This window comes from Drosophila mojavensis, unplaced genomic scaffold (genome assembly GCF_018153725.1).
Source record: "Drosophila mojavensis isolate 15081-1352.22 unplaced genomic scaffold, ASM1815372v1 contig_36, whole genome shotgun sequence".
NCBI classification, from domain to species: domain Eukaryota; kingdom Metazoa; phylum Arthropoda; class Insecta; order Diptera; family Drosophilidae; genus Drosophila; species Drosophila mojavensis.
In genome coordinates, this window is record NW_025318858.1 from 4,334,143 (window position 1) to 4,357,351 (window position 23,209).

A 23,209-nucleotide genomic window follows, 5' to 3' on the forward strand; every position below is an offset into this window, starting at 1 on the left:
TACTGTCAACTCAACGTCCTTAGTTAAGAGAGTCCTGTCGATAGATGAATAGGTAACATATGCTTACATTTAAACAAATCACATATATATTATATTATTCTTGAACTTCCACTTCAACTCTTTACATTCATCTTAAGCATATTCGCATACCCTGCTCACAGTGTATTTTGGAAGCGAAAGGAAAACATGATTTCCATCATCATCGCTTGAACTTGTTTACCAAGTCTTGACTTTGGTGTTGCCATTTGGCAATTTGGCAAACGTTTTGTTATTGTTTCTATAGAAAGAGTTCGAGTGGTTATTGTCGCTGTTGCTGCTGTTGTTGTGGTTGATTTTTTCCTGCAGATGTGGGTGTGTTGCCCCTTGGGTTCTGTTGATTGATTCGCATCTATCAGCAAAGTTGCTAGACTCAATTAAAAATGCTAATTGATGTCTGTTCGGGGCGTGTTTGTCAAAGCAATAGAATGATAGAGATAGAGAGAGTAAGAGAGAGAGAGAAAGAGAGAGAGAGAGACGCAAAGAGAGAAACGAGAACGTGTCTCTAATTATCCACGAAAGTCACAGGCAGCAATTAATATTTCATTTCGATGAGCGATTAGCTAAATTCCGACTCCAAATGTCTGTACTCATTTAAATTAAACTTAATTGCAATCAAATACCCTGTATAAGTAAAGAGAGTGGGCATTGATGCTAAAAATAGAAATTATATATATTTATACTTGATTTATTATGTATAACTTAATGAAACTTTGTTAATTGCTCTGTAGTTAAAGTTCGATGTAAAGACTATGATATACCCTATGATGGGCAGCTTTAATTTTAAAATAGAAAAAAACGGAAAAGAAAAAGAAAAATGTAGATAGAGATAAATAGATCCAAATATATAAATATAATAATAATATAATATTTTATTTTAATTTTAAACGAAATAAAATGCAAATGCAAAATGGAAATAAAAATTTTATTAATAATAATTATATACACATATATTTTTATTTTAATATATTTATTTTATAATATATTTATTTAATATTCCGATTGATATTAAAACGTTTCAGTTAAACGTATTTATTGTACTAACAAATTTTAAAATCTGTTTTAAAATACAGGGTATTTTGTTCATTCTAGCCTTATACATATATACGACAAAAATGATTTTGCTGCTTTAAATACTCTGGGTTTCTATTTTATTTTATATTTTACTTTACTCACGTCCAATCTCAGAATCAGATTAACAAATTGATCTGTAAAATATGATTATTTATTATTTCCCTAGAAAGTTGACTTTTGGTTTCATATTTCTCGTAATGCATCATAACTAATTGTCTCTAATTTACTGCTCTCTTCTCACAGTGTTTTTTCTATTCTTTTCTCTCCATTAGATTTCTCCCTTCTCTTTAATTCTCGTTCCTCTTTTATATTAAAGGAAAGTAGAGCTATGTGATACGACTTCTGTATAGACATAGGAACAATATAATGTCGTTTAATATAAATATATGCCAGTAATACAGAACCCAAAAGTTGAAAAAGAGTATTTAATTGTGTTCATCAACAAAAAGTGAAACGTTTTCTGTTTGAGTTTGTTTTACTTGCGAATCGTTGTGTGTTAAATGTCAGCTCAAATATTTATTTACCTAGCTACTGATATTTCAGGCGACTCATTAAAGCAATTAAAATTTTGTTGTTGTTTGATCAACTTTGTTGTGCTTGTGCTTGTGTCTGTGCCTGTGTGTGTGTGTGTGTGCGTGTGAATATTTATTTATTTTGCTATTTTGGGGGCTCGTCGTCTGTGGGGCGTGGCACTTTTTAAATAGTTTAAACACATAAAAAAGTTACAGAAAAGTTTACGTTTCGCTTTTATTACAGAGTTCCCAGCACCGCACAGCATACTCAGCCCAACCGAGCTCTCGCCTCTCCGGCAATTCAGTATGTCTGGCAGCGTTGCCACCCGGCCGCAGAAGTTAGCTGTGTACACTGTTTGGCAAAGTTTTAGTCAACTTAATTAGCACGTTGATTATTTTTAGCGCCCAATCGAGCAGAGGCAATGATTTCATTAGGTGCCTAGCGCTAGCCCCTTACCACCACCCCTCACTCCGCTCTGGCGTTGCCACATGGTTGATGTGGGTTTCTGGCTTACGAGTCGCTTGGTTTTGCCCGAGTGCAGCGTAAAGTGCGCTATGATTATTTAATTGCCGCAAAGTCTCGAAAAGTGGAATAGCGGAAGAAGAAGACGGTAATAGAGTGCGCTATTTGCGCTGAGAGTCGAAGTTGAAGAGCTGTAAACGTTGCCAATTAGTTGGCATATGGCAATGCGGGCTGCCATTTGGCCAATTTGAATACTTGATGACACAGCCAACTGTTGGTTTTACATTTGAAACTTTAAGTTCTTCTTCACCAGAATCGTAATGGTGTAGAAATTTTATAAAGTTTTCAACTAAAATTAGTTTAATATACTTTTTAGTGAGCTAGATTAGAGAGTAGTTTAATTTAGGATATCGTGGTAGTACTAAGCTACTTTTTGATAAGTAAATAATAATTAATGGATATTAATAAGATTATAGAGAAATAAACAATTAAATAAAAATAAAATTAAGTCAATTGTAACCATTAGAAAATGTTGCAATGTCATTAATAATAATATAAAAATTATATTAATAATCATATACAATTTTTATAATAAAAATAATGTTTTGAAAATATTTTAACTAGAACCATAATTTTCCCTGCAGTTGCAAATACAACTAAATACAACTAAAATTTCAATTTCTCTGTTGATTTGCTCTTAATTTCATTAAACCAAAAATAAATATTGATATTTAAATCTACCTGAAAGCAAACAAGCAAAGATATCAATAATAATTTCTTTTGACATAATTGCCTCGTCACAGTTGCAAGGAGAGTTTTTTATTTTCATTTTTATTTTTTGCAGTGTCTGTGTAATAATTCTCAACCGGTTCTAGGGCCGGTTTTAGTGAATCGCTTAACTCAAGCAGCAACTGAACCTTTGTGCATCAGCACAGTTGGTCTTGGTCTTTAACGAAGATTTTATTTCTCAGGAATACATATATCAAGAAGTAAGTAGTAGAAGTAAAGAAAACTTAAACAACATGTGAATATGTCCATTGAAAATCAGAGCTTAGCTTCTCGCACTTGGCTTCCACATTAAATTACAATTGTGCAACCGCACAATGCCTAATATCTCTATTATTTACATTCATCATTCCAATTGTCGAATTTTGTTTTGTTGTGTGCCATTTGGACCATTTGTTTGTCTCATTTAAGCCAAGCGACAGACGTCTCAAATTAGGCGTTAAATTCAACACATAATACACGTTTTATGGCTTGCATGACTTTATAGCCCAGTTACACGTACACACACACACACATACATGCACATGCATACAGTCCGTTACACTATTTCGAGCTCTCTTGCCCCTGTTCTTCCCTTGTTTTATAACTAGCGCAGCTGCCTTTATCTGTGAGCCAAGTTGTTTGCCTTTGAGCTTACAAGAGACCAACAGAGTTGAACACATGAAAGAGCCAAGAACAAAAGGGAACAATGTTTAACTAGGGAAAATACCTTGAATGTAGATCTTTATATAAATACCTATACCAATGCCTATATCTATACATATGTATTGTATATATATATCTATATTATATATATTTTGAGCAAGCTATTGACTGATTATATTGCCCACCTCTGGAATTTAGTTGGAATTATGCATTCGATTTGATCACTTGACAAATCCTATTTGCACGCTTCGCAGGAAAATCAATTTATGCTCGTGTCTCGGCAGGGTATGCTGCCCCTCGTCTGCTTACCCTTTTGGTTGCGTCATAAAATTCTGTTTCTCGTTTTTATTGTGGGCAACCCTTTTATCATTGATCATACTTACGAAAACGAGACTTGGAATGGGACTGTGACTTGGATTTGATTTTTTATGGACTTGCTAAGATGCATTCACGCTTCCTGTTGGTGCCACAGAGAAACAAAAAGGTACAGAGCATGCGGTTCTGACTGGGCTCAACTCACTAGAATATACCCTAGCTAAAAACTATAAATGAAAGCATGTACGGTATAGAGCTTGTCGTTTGGGTGTAGCCAACTAGCAGATACCCTAGAAAGGCAACCATTTTCTGACGGACTTCATTTAATGATATCATTTAAAATATGATTTTCTGTCCTGTCACAAGTTTGATCGAATAAACAGCATACCCTCTACGCAAAATCTAGCTATGAAATTCTCTAAAGGGAGAGAGAAGGAACAGAAAATCTCGTGACTCATTGCCCGCAGCTTAATGGCAATTAGTTGGAAAATTTGTGCCCAGCTACCGTTGGCGGTGGTCGTAGCACTAAATACTATATAGATGATGCTCAATTTCCTTTGAAATCACACAATATAAAACTCACAGATAAAAAGTGGAAGACAGAGAGAGAGAGAGAGAGAGAGAGAGAGAGGGGCTGAGGCAGATAGAACTACGCATATTGTCTGTGGTTAAGAAGTTCTTGAGCAACATTTCAAAAAAGAAAATATTGCAGTCGCGCACATTGCCACGAAATTTGATTATGTAATTTGTTCTTAGCTTCTTCTTGCTATTCTTTATTTCTGTGCTGTGCAGTGTACACTGCCCACATTTGAGATCAAGTGCTCGCAGCTATTGACAGACGTGTGTGCGTCTCGCGCGCGGGGGGGCAAGGAAGTGTTGATGATTGTCGTTGGCGTCTGTTGAAGATGTTGTTGTCGGCTCTTCCATGCAACATGTGGGCGTTGTTGCCACTTCTAGTACCCTAGTTGCAGTAGTTGCCGTGCCTTAATATACATCATATGCAGACATACATACATACATATAGGCATCTCTTCGTCTGTGTTGCCAATGCCAATTGCTAACAGCAACAACAACAACAACAACAAAATGTTGATCAAAAACAATCAAAAGCCGGTCAATGTCTGCGCCAACATGTTTGAGAGCTGCGCTTCCAACATGTTCGATCTTTACAACGTGCCTGGCCTGACATGCTGCAATCCAGCGCAGAAATGCTGCGCGCGCTCTCTTCGGCCCGAGCAACATGTTGCTAGTGTAAGTGTCTAGACATGTTGCGCGCTCCGTTACATGGCAACAAAAACAATTGCTCTAGCCAAACGTATTGAAAATATAGTAAATAAATATATTACGCATAAGATTTATTGAATATTTATTAATTCATTTTTGATATTTATAATTCCGTCTTGTTGCCCATTGCTGCACCGTGCAAGCCGTTCTCATGCACCTACGCTCTCTCTATTTCTTTCAGTGCAGACATGTGCTCTCAACATTGCGGCGCATCAGTTCAGATTTTGTTGCTGCCATTCAGATTCAGATTCAGTTGTTATCTGTAAGTCGCCCCGTGTCGTCGAATGTGCGGATTGAACGCATTCACCATACGCATCGCTCCCTATACTAAACCAAGGGTGTTCGGTATTCTATTTGATTGAGGTAAACAAAACAAAGGCGTGCATTATAAGAATAATAAAAGCCTCTGGGCATTGCCTGAACATATATGAGTCTCTCGTGTGGCATATGCCTAAGATAATGTGCGTGCAATAAAAAACGGTAAATCGCGTGTAATTTCAAATCATAAATAAATCATATATGGAAACTTGAATATTAAAAAAAAAAAAAAAAAAAAATAGTTCGTCAAAAAACAAACAATTTTTCTCAATTTGATAATAATCAAAAATTAAAATGTTTCATTGAAAATGTTTCTTGGTGCTTTGATGTAATAACAAAAATTTGTTTAATCGAAAAACAAGTTGATTAAAACTAATTACAATAATTGTGAATTAATTTAAATAAATAAAAAAGTTGCTTTAAAATTAAAAACAAATAAAATTGTATCAAAATACTTAAGATTTATAAGAAGTTAATTAATTAAGTGAAAATTAAAATCAAAGAATAAATTTTACAATCTAACCAAATTTGCAATATTAAACTCAGAAATATTTGAAAAAAAAAAAGAATATTCAACTAAATTTAATAAATAAATCATACAAAAATAAAAGTAAAAGTGAAATTTATACAAGAAATATACATATTAAAAATATTTGCATTTATACAAAAATAAAATAAGAAATAAATAAAATTAAAAATTAAAAGTTATACGCATTCAAGATTTTATAATTGCTTAAATCTTGTGTAAAATAATATGACAAAAAATAATTATTACATGTGAATTTCTGATTGTGAATTGCAGTGTAAAACGCAATAATAATTGATATTATTGCAAAATATTTCAGTATAACTATAAGCGTTTCAAAAAGTGCATAAACAAAAGAAAATAAAGAAAATGTTTTAAGTAGAGAGGAACAACAAAGCGAGAAAAACAAGAGACAACAATAAGAGATTAATAAAGGAAAACAAGTAGCAGATCAGTTGCAAATCATTTGTACAGCTAAAGATACTTTTGACAGATACAGATACTTTGCAAGCTATAGATACTTCTAGAGCGCTAGCTGCAAATATATTTGCCATGAGCATGCCTCAAGTGCGAGGCAGCAGCAAGGGTTGCTACCCGCTAATGCTGCTGCTGCTGCTCCTGCTGGCCGATCTGGGCTACGCCGAGGAGCATCCGCATCGCCACGCCCACAATGGCACAACCAGTGCACCGAACGGAGCTCGCGCCCGCCGCAATCATCTGCAGTCGCAGCGCTTGCAGCAGCTGCAATGGGCACAAGCTGGCAACGGATTGGACGGACTGCAGCTGGGCAACGGCTACCATCACTTGAGGCACGAGCAGCACTTGCGGGCAGAGCTGGCGGGCAACGAGCAGAACCGGCAGCCGCCGCTGCCAGACCAGCTGCTGCTCGGCGGGCCAGGTGAACAGCATCACTTGCGTCATCACAATCGGCATCATGCTGCCTGGCAACAGCGCGTTTTTCCCGAGCTGCGGCGACAGTCGCTGATGACGACCCCGGCAACGGCAACGGCAGCGGCTCCATCGACCAGAGTCGCTCCCGCCACTCAGGTGGTGACCGATGCACCAGTGCAGCATGCTGCCGCCAATGATAGCAACATGTATTCCTCGAGGCGCTATTTCGATCGCGATTCCATTTCAACCGCCTGGATGCAGGCGCGTTCGACGCGTGCGCCCAACTGGCAGCAGCAGCTCGTGGAGAGCGATGAGGATGACAGCGCAGATGATGACGATGACGACGATGAGGACGATGATGATGACGAGGATTACGATGACGATGAGATGGATGATCAAGCCGATCAGGCAGTGAACGTTGCTGCCGAGCTGGCCAAGCAAATGCCGCGCTACTCCTTCTTCAGCCAGAAGCTGCCGGACTTGAGTGCCAGCGAACAGGATTACGACTACGATCAATCCGTGTCGAATGCACCCAACAGCAACAGCAACAGCAACAACAACAAGCATCCAAATGTGGCAGCTAATCACCCCAAGGCAGCAGCCAAGCGCAACATCTTCAATTGGCTCTTCAAGCCCAGCAAGGAGAAGGTGCAGCTGCAGCTGAAGACAACAACGGCAAAGCCCAGCGCAGATAGCTCAAGTCAGGAGCAGCTCTTCTCGAACGAGCAGTGGAACAAGATCGAGCATGAGCATCATCTGAAGCAGCAGCAGCATCAGAAGGAACTTCAGGCATTGCGCGACAGCATCAGAAACAGAAATGCGCCGCTGATAAGAAGCCGAGCCGTCGTTGGCATTGATAATGAGGTAAGTTTTGGCATTGCGCCCATTCCATTATAATATACACATAGCTATATAGCATATACATTTTTATTGTCATGATGTCATTAGACATTGTTGTAAATACGCAGCGTAGCGAGATAAGTCAGCGACAGCAGCAGAATGGACCGCAAATTGGGTTGGTTGGTAGCCAGACACTGGTCAACCAGCTAGACAAACACAAACAAGCCGAGAGACAAACAGAAATCAAATCAGACACGCATACAAACACACACACTCACATACGTACAATAATTACACTGTAGAAAAAGCAATGAAACACGCTGAGTCATTCGAAAATTTTAAAGCTATATGCGAGGGTTGTTTGAGTGAAGTAAAGGGAAGTTACAGAAATACGGAAAATAGAAGTATATCAAATATAAATATATTTATATAGATAAATATATCGAAGTCTATAAAAAAAAGGAATTTATAGTAATATAATATATACATATATTAAAAAATTAATTAATAATAATAAAAATTTCGTATCAAAATATTTAAAAAAAAATATATTTAAAGACAATAAATAGTTTAATAAAATAATAATAATATTTTCATATAAAAATATTTAAAATAATATTGATAAAATAGATAAAATAAAATATATAAATAAAATAACCTTAGATACGGCTTAAGTGATTTCTAATTTCGGTTTACGCTGATCTTATAAATCAATAAATTGCTTAATAAAATAATATTAACAATACTATCATATAAAAATATTGAAATATAATAAAATAAATATATTAAAAATAAAAATAAAATAACATTAATCAATCAAGTTCTAAGCGTTTTCTAATTACGTTGATCTTCAATCAGTTAGTCGATTAATTTTTACAGTGTGCTTCAAATATTGTGTTGTTCAACTTAATCTTGATCCTCAATTCCGCATTCACTCGCATCAGCTAGAAATTATTATAAATAATTTAAAATTTATCTCAGTGTACGCTACTACTAATAAATCATCAATAATTTTACGACACTTTAATCACTAAAACTATAAATTTTCGTAAAGTCCAAATGATCGTTACTGAAAAAATACAATACTCTAAAATTTCTCTCAGTGTACTCGACGTGTGTGCTACACTTGCAAGTGTTGGTAAATACAGACTTCACTCGACTCGTGCACTGACCATGGCTAATATCGTTTGTGTTTTGGCTTTACCAGCTGCAGCGCTGACAACACAGTGACAACAACAAAAACAACAACAACATCAGCAACACGAATTGGCTTTGTGCAGTTTGTTAAATATTTACAGAATTTTTGTTAAAGGGCCAATGCCGCTTTTCAGATTTCTGAACCAGTTTGTCCCATTGTTTATCCAATCGTCTGTCCAAATGGGCGCTGGCCATTGCGGCTGGCTAATTGAAACCAGCAACAGCAACAGCAACAGCAATAGCAACAATTGCAACAACAACAACAGCAACAAGCCGCAGCAATGGCAACAATTTGTTGCATTTAATTTGCACTTTTTGCATAGCTATTGTTTTGTCAGCTCTTAATTGCATTTCGTGGCGCATTTCGTTCAAATTTTTCATTTTCATTTTTCATTCCATTTCCATTTCCATTGCCATTGCCATTGCCATTTCCACTTTGCATTTGCTTTATCGCTTTGCTGCATTTGCCGCTTCGCTTTCTGGGGCGCACACCTTTTCCTAATTGCGCAGGACACATTTAATTAACGCTCAACAAATAATTGCTCCACCAAGAAGGCGTAACAGCGAGGGGGCGTGGTCTAAATAGCTAAATAAAATAAAAAGAAAAGGCAATTCGAGATGAGATGAAAGAGATGGAAAAACTAATTTTAAAAAATAAAATAAAAATATATATTTTTTATATATACATTCAAATAAATATTAAGCTCAAGCAAATTCTTTGAAGCAAGTGCCAAAGATTTGTCTACTTAAATATTAATTAATTTTCATTATGTTCGCATAATTTGTCATAAAAATATTGCCTCAATTGTCACTGACAAATTGCTTTAGCCAGATCGCTGCCAATTGCCATTTTACCACTTGCCACTTGCTACTTGCCACATGCCACTTGCCACATTTAAATGCCTTGTGTAAATATGTGCGAAAATACATTCATAATTATCATATAATTACTGTTGAAAACAACAACCAACAGCAGGGGGAAAAAAAAATTAAAAATCAACTTGAAGAGGAAAAGAGAAAAAAAATTGTAAATAGCAGAATAAACAGACAGCAACAGCAACAATAACAACAAGAACAGCAACAGCTGTCGGGATGTAAAAACAGCTGCAACAATAACAAATGTAGCAAAATGTGCGTGTCTGTGTGTGGGTGTTGCTCTTTGAGCAGCAGCAACAGCAGCAGCAGCAGGGGAAGCAGAAGAGCTACAAAAAGCGTGCCGCCTTTTGCCGACAGGTGAAAATTGGCGCTGAGCCATTCGAGCTGACAAGTTACCCGCTGTCCGTCTCCGCTGTCTGGCTGGCTTAGCTTTCGTGCTCTGTGACACAGTTATTTACATATGTCTGCGGATGACGCCGTGGCGCTATTGTTTCCTGCCCAGCCACGCCCCGCAGCAACAGCAGCCGCTCGTAAAATGTTGCTCGATGTTTACATAATGCATTATTTGCATGTTGCTCTCATTGCGGTCCTTGTTGCTGTTGCACTTAATTGCAAAGTTGGTAAAGCATTTTTTAGCATTCAGCATGCTCTAGAACTGAAATGAATGTGGGATAGTTAGAGTTGACAGGAATTGCAGCCAGTTGGAGTAGAGCAAAATGTAGATAGCGTTAAGGAGAAGATCAATATATTAGCTACAGGATATGCTTTGGTCTGTATACTTAAAAATCATATATACTTTATAAAAAAAAATAAAATAAAATAAAATAAAAATAGATATATAATATAATGTATGTATATATATAATATAATGTGCAATTCGCAAAAAAAAAAAAATATATATATATATATATATAATAAAAATAAAATTTGTATAACAAAAAAGAATTAAAATCTACAGAGTATCTCTCTGTCTATCATTTATCATTTTATCCCGGTTAGTTACTTTAATTGCTTGCATTTTATGCTGTTCCTGTTCATTAACGCTTCAAGTACGGTCAATCCGGGCGTATACGCAATTTTCACCACTGATTTTTATGCGCGATTTTTTTTTAGTTAATTTCAAAGCGCAGCAAATTGCAATTTGTTAAACAATTAAACAAAGTTAATTAACAAAAATAAAAATTAAAAATAAGAATGCAAATCAAATTGCTCATTAAATGTGATTTAAAATTATTTCGCTTTGTTTTTTGTCGTACCATTTCAATTTACATTTAAATTGAAGTACAATTTCTAAAATTCAGTTTTAGCTAAATGCAAATATTTTTAAAAATCATAAAGCTTAGTTGCTTTCATTCGAAAGGAAATAAAATATGTAACGTTGAGTTTACGTGATAGACAGTGAAGAATGTGTTTGACGAATAGAATATACTCTAACGTAGTGAGAAGGATAAAATAGGATTTTTTATGAAATAAGTGAATTGCTAGAGAAATTATATTATTAATTATAATACATATTATTATAAATAATTGTCTTATTTAATTTGTATTATTATAAATAACAATATAAAGTATTGGTAATACTCATTATTAGAGTATATTTTGCATTGAAAGCGCAGGCTTAAACCTTTAACCTGATTTGACAGAAGCTGTTGTTGTTGCTGTTGTTGTTATTATTGCCGCTATTGCTGTTGCTGCTAGGGCTTAACTGGCAACCTGGCAACATATGCACATAAAACAAAATAAATTTTTCAATTCGCAAAATACTTTTCACATTTTGGGCTTTGGCTGTCACAATATACATATCTATGTATGTCAATATATACATATGTATGTGTGAATGCGCGTGTGAAAAGCAAATATAGATCAAATGTAAGCAAAATATTTGTCAAAATTTGTGCAATGCATTTCGATTGCTGTTGAAATTTTATTGTTACAACAGCAATAGTTGCAGGAATTTTCTTTAAATTGATTGCTGTAGATGTTGATGATGCTGCTGTGGGTGGATTTTCTGTTGCTTCTGCTAGCATTGCTGTTGTTGTTGTTGTTGCTGCTGTTGTTAACTTCGCTTCCGCTGCTGTTGCTGCTAATGTTGTTGATATTGCTGTCTTCAGCTCCGAGCTTGACCTTTACAAGCAGCTTTATTTGCACTCACACAGACCCTTGATAGCCACGCCCCCGCCGCAGCATGTGCTCTGCCCACGCTGTGCTGTCAGTTTAGCAGCAACATATTCGATTGTTTTTGTTGCTGTTGCACTTGTTTTTGCTGCTGTCGCTTTATCATGCTCTCGCATTTGTACCAACTCTCGCATCCTGCTGTGTTCATAAGCTTTTAACTGCCTTTTGTGTGCGATTCGCAATGTCTATGCCGAACAACTATCACAACTATGGCCCGTCCGCCCGCTGTTTGCTGTGCTGCCTGTTAGCAAATGTATTTGCAGACAAACAAGCAACAACAACAAATGGGGAAGAAGCAGCAGCAGAAGCCGCAGGCTAAATTGCGCTTAGTCCTCACTTCAATTGGCAAAGCGGCTCAAAGCGAAATAAAAACCGCAAAGCGTCTAACGCAACTGCCACGGAGAGTAGGAGCAGCAGATAACAACACGACGAGTAGGAGTAGCAGCAGCAGCAACATCAGCAACAGCAGGAGCAGCAGCAGCAACATCAGTAACAGCAACAGCAACAGCAGGAGCCGCAGCAGCAGCAACAGAGGCAACAGCAGCAGCATCATCAGTAAGAACAACAGCAACAGCAGCAGCAGAAACAGTAGCAGCAGCAGCAACAGCAGCAGCAACAGCAGAAGCAGCAACTGCAGCAGCAACAACAACTGCAGCAGCATCAGCAACAACTTAGTTTGCCTTGACCTTGAGCTGTTCAAAGGGGAGCAGCTACATTAACACGAGCCAGCAGCTGCTTACAATATATTTTACTATTGTTGTTGTTGTCGTTGTTGCTTGGCCGGTTGCTGTTGTGTTGCGTGCTGCGCCTGGTGCTGCTTTTAACTGCTTCATTGTAACTTGGCTTGGAATATTGTTGATCTGGCTCTTGCATGTCGCACTTGCATGTTGCTGCTGTGTTAGCTCATGCTGCTGCTGCTGCTGCTGCTGCTGCTGCTGCTGTTGCTGCTGTTGACATTAGCAAAAGTATTTTCTACAACTTCTATTAAACATTCCATTTACCACTTCGGTCTACTTCAGCTCGCTTTCATTAGCAACAGTTGCAGCTGGCACAGCAACAGTAACTGCAACAGCAGCAACTGCTTTATATAACTGCGCTGACCCTTTGCAACTGTCATATAAATAAGGCCAAGCGCAATTTTCAGCAATTTCAATTGCACAGCGTTGGCTTAACGTCTCTTTTTGTTGTTCTTTTTTTTTTTTTGGCAAGGTCTCTTTGCTGTGCGGCCGTAATTTATGGCTGCTTCTAATATAAATTTTCCGCCAAATTATTTGCGCGCTCAAAATGAAATCAAATAAGGAAAATAAAAGCAATATAAATTCTGTCTCAACTAATTGGCAAAGCCTGTGGCTGCTTCCACTTCTGGTTGCCAGGCAGTGCTTGCCATCGATGACTTTATTAGACAAGCACTCCAACTACAGCGGAAGACACGCCAGCAACAGCAACAGCAACAGCAACAATAACAGCAGCAGCAACATCGCCCTCAGATGTGCTCAAGTAAATTCTTGGAACGCCGCAAAATCTTTTGCGGCTGCTTCATCACTTTATAAATCATTATACAAACATATCATTGCACACATACATATATATATAAATGTATAGTATGTATGCATGTGTATGTATGTATGTATGCAAAGCGCGCGTTGACAGTGTGTAAGTTTAATCTGACAGCAAAACTGTTTGTCAGTGCCAAGAAATTGATATGTAATCTCTGTGTATCTCTGTATCTTTTGTATCTGCGCGTATCTGCTGGATGCATGCGCTCGCATTCATGTCAGTCTGCATTTGATGGAAACTGGCTTAGCTGCTTAGTTGATGCCGACTTTGTGATTGCGCCCCACTGATGATGCGCTTCAATGGAATGCTTTGGGTTTTTGGTATTCAATTTTCGGCTTTCGGTATTTCTGGTTTGCATTGGGGTCAAGGTAGCTTTATTACAGTTAGAACATTTTTTGTGTTTGCTCGCCCGATCATGGCGATCACGTGGCAATGACATAAGACCCAATCAAGTGCGACATAAATAAATAAATAAAATATATATGTAATACGTGACTCAGGCAACGGGGAACGAGGTGTCGCTTCCTCTTTATTTCTTTTAGATATATGCTTAAAGTGCGTGCGTAGTTTTCTCTTTTGGTAGTGGGAAACATTAACACCTTTTAGACGCGCTCTATGGCTCGATCGACAGCTAGTCTGATATATTGGCCAGCTTTTGACAGCGGCATTTAACTTTCTTTGATAGCCATTGTATCTAGTGTGTGATTGCGTTTCAAGTGTGAATAGTTAGGCACGCTTTCTTATATTTGGTTTTCCAGTTTGATAGGTGATAAGAATTTGAATCGCAGACCGGGCAAATGGCTGTTGACTATCTATAGTCAGATAAATGAGTGAGGCAGCATATTTAAAAATATTATTACGAGTAATGAGTAATTTGCTAAATTACAAAAATATATTTTTTGAAACTGCCTGAAAATACATTTTTTTAAACAATTATAATATTGTTTTCCTTAACTATCCACGCATAATAATGCCAGCTCATGCTGCCCGACTTCAGCAGCATCTCTGCAAGCTGCTTTTCCCGAGTTACAGAAGCTCCAACTTATTTTCGACAATGAGCTTTAGCCAATTTTTATGCTCAAGTCCGGTGATAGCTTTGTGAGGACTTTACGCACTGCTTTGGCGACTCTGCACTCAACTCAACTCTTTGAAACTCTAGATCTCGAAACTCAGCTGAAGCTCAGAGCTCCAGCTCAACCTCATATCCTTTTTTGAGTTATTCTATAAGCTTCACTTTTCAGTTTTCCTCGTTCAGTGAAATTTACAAATATTGCGCTGCATTAGCTTTGGCTCATACATCTTACGCTTGTCAGCCCTTCTTATTCTATTGAGCTCTGTCTAAAGCACACTTTTATGTTAGTCTCACCACTAACTGCACACAAAAACAGTGCTGGAAAGTGTAAAATATAAATAAAACGATTGTTCAATTGATGCAAATTAAGTTCAAAGTGGAAAAGCATGTTCCATGTAACAGATGTGTTTTTGCATATTTGTAAGATTTGTGCGTAATTCTCAAGCCATGGAATTCTTGTGAAACTCCCAATTCAAATATCAAAGATTCTCAGCAACTCAACGCAGCTAAAATAAAGTTTAAGTTTAAGTTATTTACGCTCAGCCATCTAATCAACTTTCGAACTTGGGGGGTGGGGTGGTGAGGGTGTTGAACATAGTTAGGTGCTGAAATATGCCGTTATTTGCAGCACGAAGCATTCAAGTGCTCTTTCACATGCAACAAGAACAAAACAAAGGCGACAAATGACAGGCGACAAGAGACAAGCGACTGGGAAATAATAATACGGCCTGTCAAAAGAGCCAAACAATAAATCATGACAGCAAACGCAATATGTGTGTGTATGTGCGTGAGTGGCTAAATGCTTTTATTGTTGTTGTTGTTGTTGTAGCTATTGCTGTTGCTGTGGTTCATTTCGCAATGTCAGCCATGCGCCATGCCCATTCCCCCAACAACACGGGCCATGCCCGTTTCCGCTAATGCCAAAAAGTCAAAATTGTAGCAACAACTGTTGCTGTTACTGTTGTTGTTGCTGTTGCTGGGTCTGTTGTCATTGTGGCTGTTGCTGTTGCTATTGGGGGTCAGTCGAAAGTATTCCACGAATTTAATGAAGCCCAAATAGACAAGCGCCACAGCCAATCAACTGTTAAACTGTGCAGGGAGAGTAAATAGTGGAGCTGTAAACCGCTCGGTGTTAGGTGTTGTTGCTAGGGCTGTTGCTGCTGTTGTTGCTGTTGCTGTTGCTGTGGCTCTTGCTGTTGCTATTGTATTCTAATTTATCAAGCGCTGCGTATAAATCAAACCTGCAAACGTCAATTCAATTGTTTTGTAGAGACATCAATCAAATGCAGACCCTAACTTCTCCCTCTCCCTCTCTTTCGACCCTAGTCGAATGTCACCTGCTGTGGCACAAATATTTACCTGCAATTGTTGTTGGCAACTTTATTGTACCTGTTGTTGGGTGCTTGGATATTATCTCTAACAAAAAGGTCAAAGGCTGTCCATGTCTCTATGTAATATTGATGCATTGGCCCAGGGCCAAAAGGTCTCAACGTCTTTTTATTTTGATCATTAAAAATTTAACATAAATCTTGCCCACTCGACATACATATCTAAGTCTATATGTATGTGTGTGTGTGTCTGTGTGTGTGTATGCTTTGACTGGTTTGTGTGTCAAAGAGTCACACCAAATTGCGATGCCATTATATAAAGTAAAAGCCCCGATTAGACGCTGACAACAACGTGACACGCAAAACGGGCAACCAGAGAACCCAAAAAACACACCCACCCAACTCTCTACATGTCTGTGTGTGTTTTTATGTGTGCCAGAGTGTGTCACACTGTGTATGACAAGTGTCACCTAGTTGCATACACATACATACACACATACGTGTGTCTGCACAGTGGTTGCCTATCTAGTTCAAAAATGTCAAATTAATGTAAATTATATTAACTACATATTCTAGTATATGTTGAGCTGTAGTTGCTTAAGTAGTTCCTAAGTATTAGTGTAGCTTTGAGACACAAAAGTATCTTAATTGAAATTTACGAAATAGTATCTCGTTTATTTTTAATTTTTTAATTTTGTTTAGTTTTTTTTGTTTTTACTTTCAATAATCTTTTATTATTATTATTATTATTTTTTTTTTTTATTAATATAAAACAATGATAAAATACATCTTGGAATATCTTAATATATGATGAGATAAAAGAAATTGATGTTCGTAATAAATTAAAAATTTTATATTTAATACCAATTCAAAAAGTCCTATAATATTTTGTTTACAATATTTTATCACATACAGAATTTAATAAATAAAATACAAAATTATTTTTACTTCAAAATATACAGAATGCGCAGTAAATATATCAACAATTTATCTAACATATTTATTATCAAAGAATTGTCATTATTTATATCAAAAACATTTAATATATAATATATACATGCATATTTTTGTATGCAGCTGGCATTAATGCTAGGTTTTCGTTATAAATTTGATTAAAATTGGACTTGCTCTCAATCCACTTCTAACGGGCACGAACCCTCCGCATTTGAATGCGTTTCAATATTTATGTCCAGTTGACATATGACACACCCATTTCGGGTGCGCGCCCACTATGCGTTTGGCCACTGACATGCCGAGTTGACGCAGCACTCAGATTGGCTCAGTTTGCACCGAAAATGAGAAGAAGAAGAAAAAAAATGAGAGAAGTGGGAAATCGTGGGGGTAGCGAGTGTTATGCAAATGACTGGCAAAGCGCATTTGACAGGTAAATCAATAAACATAACTCTTTCCACCGACAAGATCAACATTGCACTTAGCTAAATACGCGAGCGGTGCGATGCGGGCACCGACTCAAACGCACGATTCGGGGAGGTCTGCATTTGATATCTGCACTCCAATGAGCTATTCAATTAGTTTCGATGCTGCTTGCTGGCTCAATAGTGAGCTGCATGCAACAAATGCCAAAAAGCTAATCGATAAATTAGTAGATGGAAAGTATATATTGATGTATGCAAATTGAGTCGAATGTGAATATTAGATGCTATAGAATCAATTATAGATATGGCAAGTGAATCAATAATTCAATGATAAAGCTATGAACAAATAATCGATAGATAGTCGATATATGCGAATCGATTGCAGATTTCAATTTATATTGAGTTATTCTATACTATAGATTCGGATTAAAATTAAAATTTTTTATTTATCAATTTTTATTAAATTATAATATTTCAAAAAATAATCGATATGTTATCGATATAACATATGGCGTATGCAAATTCAGCAGCATGTGTCAAATGAGTTAAAAAGGAATCCCTAATTCACGCAATTGAAAGCCAGAAACTATCATATGTCAATAACTAATCGATAAGTAATCGATAGCTCCGCTGACTGACTGCTCATAAATCTCAGCCAGTGTCAAAATTAATGATATACGAAGTGCTATGTCAATGCCAGCGAGGCATCAATAAATCCTCTAATTGATTCGATTGACTCGATTGGCACTCGATTGGCACAAAGAAAGAGCCGATAAAAGCCCAGTAGCTGAGCTGTCGTCTGACGTCCATTTGTCTGTGACAAAGCTCTTCAAATGCTGAAGTCCACGTCGACGCGTCGTTAGCTTCTTTCAGTTTTCCTCATTCGAAATGTGGCAGACATGGGGAGTTGAATTCGAAATTTTGAACGTCTCAAGTTGCAACGTTTTGCATTATGCATGAGGGGCTTGTCGATGCGTTTTCAGATGCGCACATAATGCATCAATAAAATTTCATCAATATATCATTTTTTTGGACACTTTGATTGCCCCAACAACAACAAGCACGTCGTTCAAACATTTCTTACACAATTCAATTTCAATTTTTATTGATTGAAACAAAACACTTTGACACTGAGCCAGCCGAAAGGTAAAAAGCCTTTGGTATATCGTATTTTCAGACTCATAACGGCACAAAGGTGCAACTGTGTGTGTGTATGAGCACTTGAGACTTTGCTGCTTTCGCTTTTCATAACTTTTTATTAATTTTTTATTACATTGAAATTTCATCAACTCTCGATATGCAGAACTTTTTCTAAAAGATATGCCCCTTGAATATTTCAGTGTCCGTGACATCATAAGTTCCACTCAGCTGGAACTTGTTAAAATGATTTACGGTGTGTGTGTGCGTGTGTGTGCACGCGCTTTCCCGCCTGAGCAGCAGCGAAACCGAGCCAAGGCCAAATCTATTAATATATTACCCAAAGATTTCGACGTGAACTACTTAGGAGACAGACGCATTCATTTTGGTGATTCATAATAATTTCCAGGGTACCCCAGCCTGCTATAAATAGACTGAAAATTGAAAGAAATAACGAGAGCCTCTTAAATTAATGGAATTTCTGTAGTGGTAGGTTAGGTGAAGTAATTATGCCAAAGAAGTTTCTGATGAGAATTTTAGAGAATTATAATTCAGCGAGAATAGCTTAGCTGAGTTTATTAATAATTGCATTGTAATTATGTTAAGGAAGTTTCTGATGAGGTTTTAGAGAATTATAATGTAAAGAGTTTCATTAAATGTTTTTCTGAGTTTATTGATAAAGAAAAAAAAGGATAGTGTGATCGATAAATCGATAAATATAAGTAAATATTTTAATAAATATACAGAGCTTATTTTTCCAACCTTATAAAGTACGTAAGAAAAATTATTCTACATATAGATCGATTGTGTCTGTTAAAATAGATTCTCTATCAATCTCTCCAACTTTAATCTCAGACCTTGTAAGCCTAATATACATATCTAAAACTTTTTATAATGCCAAGCATATATTTACTGTTTGATTCACTTGTGTTATCATTATCATAATTATCGACTCGCCTCAATCAATAATTGCCCAAAAATACTATATTTGTTGATGAGAGCTCATAATTCAAAGCTCTCTCAAGTAGCCTAATCATCAGCTAATGCTAATGTGCCCCACTGAAGGTCACGTTGAGATAGGTCAATAATTAGCGCTAATAAACGGAGAGTTATTAGTGGTTAGAGCCTATAATGAAAAACAAACTTCAGATATTCAGATTTCCCGTTGGCTGCCCGCTTGGCTGTTCAATGCGTCAGCTGCTCGCCCTTCATTCAATTTCCAGTTTTATCCAATTAATGATTCACATGGAGAGGGGGAGTTGAGGGTGCAGCACCTGCTGTGCTGTGACCCTTGGGCCACTCATCAGCTAAACGATATCGAGAGACGCATTGTTAATCACTTCATCAATGTCAGATTGGTAAAGCCAAATGCGAAACTTCAACAAATCGCAATGCCAGACAAAAATCTCATCATCAGTAAGATAAAAAAAGTTTTTTTTTCTGCAGTTGCAACTCGTGGCAGTTGCAGTTGCAATTGCTGTCGGTCGGGCTGGCTCTTGGGGCAAGACTCTTGGAATTATGATGTGCTCGTGCCCGTCGCATTCGAGTTCGAGTTAGCTGCGGCCAACTGCCAACTAATAACAACTGTGCAGGCCGGCGGAGAGAGGCTGGCAAATAAATTTGCACAGAGTCGCAAATCATTTGACTGCCAGCGACTCCCAGCTGACAACTCCTATAGTTTCTGTTTCTTCTGCGTGTGTATACCCTTGCGGCACTGGGCAGTTTGATTCAGTCACGAAATTGGCGGCAAACAGAAAAACAATCTATTAATTTAAAAGAGATGGGGGAAGCATTGAAGTGCTTTGATTGAACTTGGATGAAGCGCAAGAAGTTTAGGGAGTAGAATCTTGGAGTCCTGATTGAGGACAGTGAACTCTGCACTGTGGAGGAGAATTTATAGATTCTTCGATCAATTTTAAATTAAATACATTTTTAATTTGTAAATAGAAATAGTTAACAAGATTTAAAAAAAATTTAATGAATAAAAATATTTTTAAAATTTAATTTTAAAAAAATTTAAAAATTTAATTTAATTTAATTATTTACACTCCAAGAAAGACCTTGATAAATGAGCAAAGTTCAATTCTAAGCCAAATTAATTATTTTGTAAGAGTATTTTAGATTTGTCATCCGCAGCTGTTGCAACTATTTTGCATGTTTCATGTTAGCTCTGTAAATTGTTGTTGCTGTTGTTGTTAGCTTGTGTTTTATTTTATTTCTTATTTTTGTTGCTCTTGCATTCCGAGTTTTGTTTGTTTTGCGCAAAAGTTTTTTGTTTTGTTATTTTTTTATTTTTTTTTTGTGCTGCGCTGCCGTACGATGATGTCATATGCAAATGACAGCGAGTGCTAATCCGTGCATTGGCCCCAGCTACAAAATGACAAAGGTGATGGTTAGCTTTATCTATAAGAAATCGGCTTTGCCAAATACTTGAACAAATTGTAATTTGTACTTTTTGCATTTTTCTCATTGCAGGTGAGTTCCGAAATGTCAAGCGCTGATCGAGTCGGGCAGGTAAATGAGTTGATCAATTGAAGAGCTACAAGCAATTGAATTTAACTTAGTAGGGAATATATATATATATATATATCTTTTGTACACATCGGATAACGTTGCAGTTTATCTACTTTATTTATATGTCGATGTTTACTGAGCAAGTAGTTCCTCTATTTGTCGTAGCTCTACGTCCATTTGTAGCTGTGTCAAGAGCATGTCCCTGAGACTGACTCACTTCCTTTCCTACAGCTTTCGGTTGCTCTTAACGTATTTAGTCTATGTGGCGCACACGCCTAACGAGCCATTAGTCACGTCTAATCAACACACGTACACCCAACATACGGCCAACACACACACCCAGTGACATCGAAATGAAGCACAGAAAAACAATAAAACCAAAGTGATCGTGACCAATTGTTATTGTTGAGGTTGTTGTTGTTGTTGTTGTTTCTCTTGGCGCTGGTCAGCAAGCTAGCTAGTCCAATAACAACATCCAGTCAAAAGTCCATGCCTGCAAATATTTTCCTCATGTTGACAAACTTGTGCACCACACGCTAGTCAACCACAGTCTCCCCCTATCGCTGCGTGCTCTGCCTAGTCGCAGTCTCGGTGAAACCCCATTGACCCTAAAGTCCTGCCCTGACATTTTTGTGTGTGTGTGTTTGTTTTTTTTTTTTTTTTTTTGGCAGCTTTGGGTCCGGGGCTCAGACTGTCCATCAACTGACCACAAAATGTCACTCAGCGGGCGCCTCGACAAAATGGCTACAAGCATTCTGTAGCCGGCTAACCCGGGATGTAAAGCGGATTGGGTGAGGGGTTAATGATGTTGCATAAGCAAATTTAGCTACGCAGTTTCTGATGCGCATTCAATCAAGATGAAATTAATATCCAATTGGGGGCTTATACACTCGGTGTATAATCAATCGATTAGTTATGGTTGTAATAGAGCTTTGATTAAGTGTTTCAATTATGGGTTCGAAATTGAGTTCAAGTGCTTGTTGTAAGTAAGGATGACGATAAGGGCAATGAAAGTGATAGTGAGAATGCTAATGCTTATGGAAATTATAATGCTAATGAGATTGAGAATGATAGTGCTAATGCTAATGCTTAATGCTGATGCTAATGCTAAACCTAGTGCTAGTGATAATGCAAATGCTAATGCTAATGCCAATGCTAGTGCTAAAGCTGATGCTAATGCTAATGCCATAGGTATGAGCATGAGCAATGCTAATGCAATTGCTAATGCCAATGTCAATGCCAATGCTAGTGCTAATACTAATACAATGCTACTAATACCTATGGTTATGCTAAAGCTAATGCTAATACTAGTGCTAATGCTAATGCTAAAATGAAAATGATACTGATGCTAATGCTATGGCTAATGCTAATGCCAATGCTACTGCTAATGCTAATGATAAGGCTAAAGATAATGCTAAGGAAACGATAGTAAAAATGAATGAAAAACTATAATGACAATAAGAATGACAATGATGAATGATGAACGATTGGACAAACGACTGTAGAAATATTTAGGTATATTAGAATTTAAGCAAATTTGAAACTTAGGTACTGGGTATTTGTAGGTCAATCAGATCAGCTCGACAGCATGCCAGCCACAATTTAAATATTGTTATAGAACGTGACGCTGTCTGGTGCCCTGCACATATCCATCAAGCGAATCGACAGAGGGTTTTGCTCCAGCCCAAATCGCACACAAGATTAAATTTCCTTTTGGCGTTGATTTGCGTATGCGGATTTGCATATTAACATGCGACTGGCATGCGAAAAATATGCGACCAAGTATGCACGCACTCAGATACACATCCGGACACACGCACTTACACATGTGTGTGTGTGTGTGACAGTATTCGTAAATAAACACATTTCCGTTTGCGGACATCCGCTAAAGGCACAAGGCTCATCCGTAAAACCAGGTCCTGCGATTTAGTCTTCTTCTTCTCCACACGCTTTCTCGCTCTCTCTCTCTCTCTCTCTCGCGTTATCTCTACGAATTCTAACCGAATTGCGGCGCATCGTGTGCAGCACGCTGAAAAATGAATTTCAAGCAGATATGCCGCCAACAAGCACAACAAAAAGTACAGTCCACAAAAAAAAAGTTAGCTTCAACCCAACCTCTTTTACAACACTGGACCAGAGCTCAGACATTCCAGTTTTCTATTTCGCACTGTTTCACTAAAATTTGGATAGGTGTGAATCATGGGGTATGACTAGAGGCAAATTTCATCAGAAAGACATTTAACTAATCCTAAAAATATTTGTTTTTTTTTTTTTTAATATGTAATAA

General features: G+C 37.3%; 1 protein-coding gene and 1 long non-coding RNA gene across 6 annotated transcripts in view; both read left to right on the forward strand.

Annotated features, from left to right (window-relative positions):
* The window catches only part of LOC26527376, a 31,348-nt gene extending 25,676 nt beyond the window's left edge, over positions 1-5,672 (forward strand). Inside the window, exons 2-3 of one of the 2 annotated variants that reach the window (XR_001449352.3) lie at positions 2,930-3,074; positions 5,297-5,672. This is a non-coding gene — a long non-coding RNA (uncharacterized LOC26527376). The remainder of the gene's footprint in view (positions 1-2,929; positions 3,075-5,296) is intronic. The other variant, XR_004364002.2, reaches the window with a different exon arrangement.
* A 412-nt stretch (positions 5,673-6,084) lies between these two features.
* The window catches only part of LOC6575965 (rRNA biogenesis protein rrp36), an 81,918-nt gene continuing 64,793 nt past the window's right edge, over positions 6,085-23,209 (forward strand). The window contains exons 1-2 of one of the 4 annotated variants that reach the window (XM_015164902.3): positions 6,085-7,714; positions 20,884-20,958. In XM_015164902.3, coding sequence (XP_015020388.1) covers positions 6,512-7,714; positions 20,884-20,943 — 1,263 coding nt within the window. In that variant the 5' untranslated portion in view covers positions 6,085-6,511 and the 3' untranslated portion in view covers positions 20,944-20,958. Of the gene's footprint in view, positions 7,715-20,883; positions 20,959-23,209 lie in introns of those variants that run through there. The other 3 variants (XM_015164904.3, XM_015164900.3, XM_015164901.3) reach the window with 3 other exon arrangements.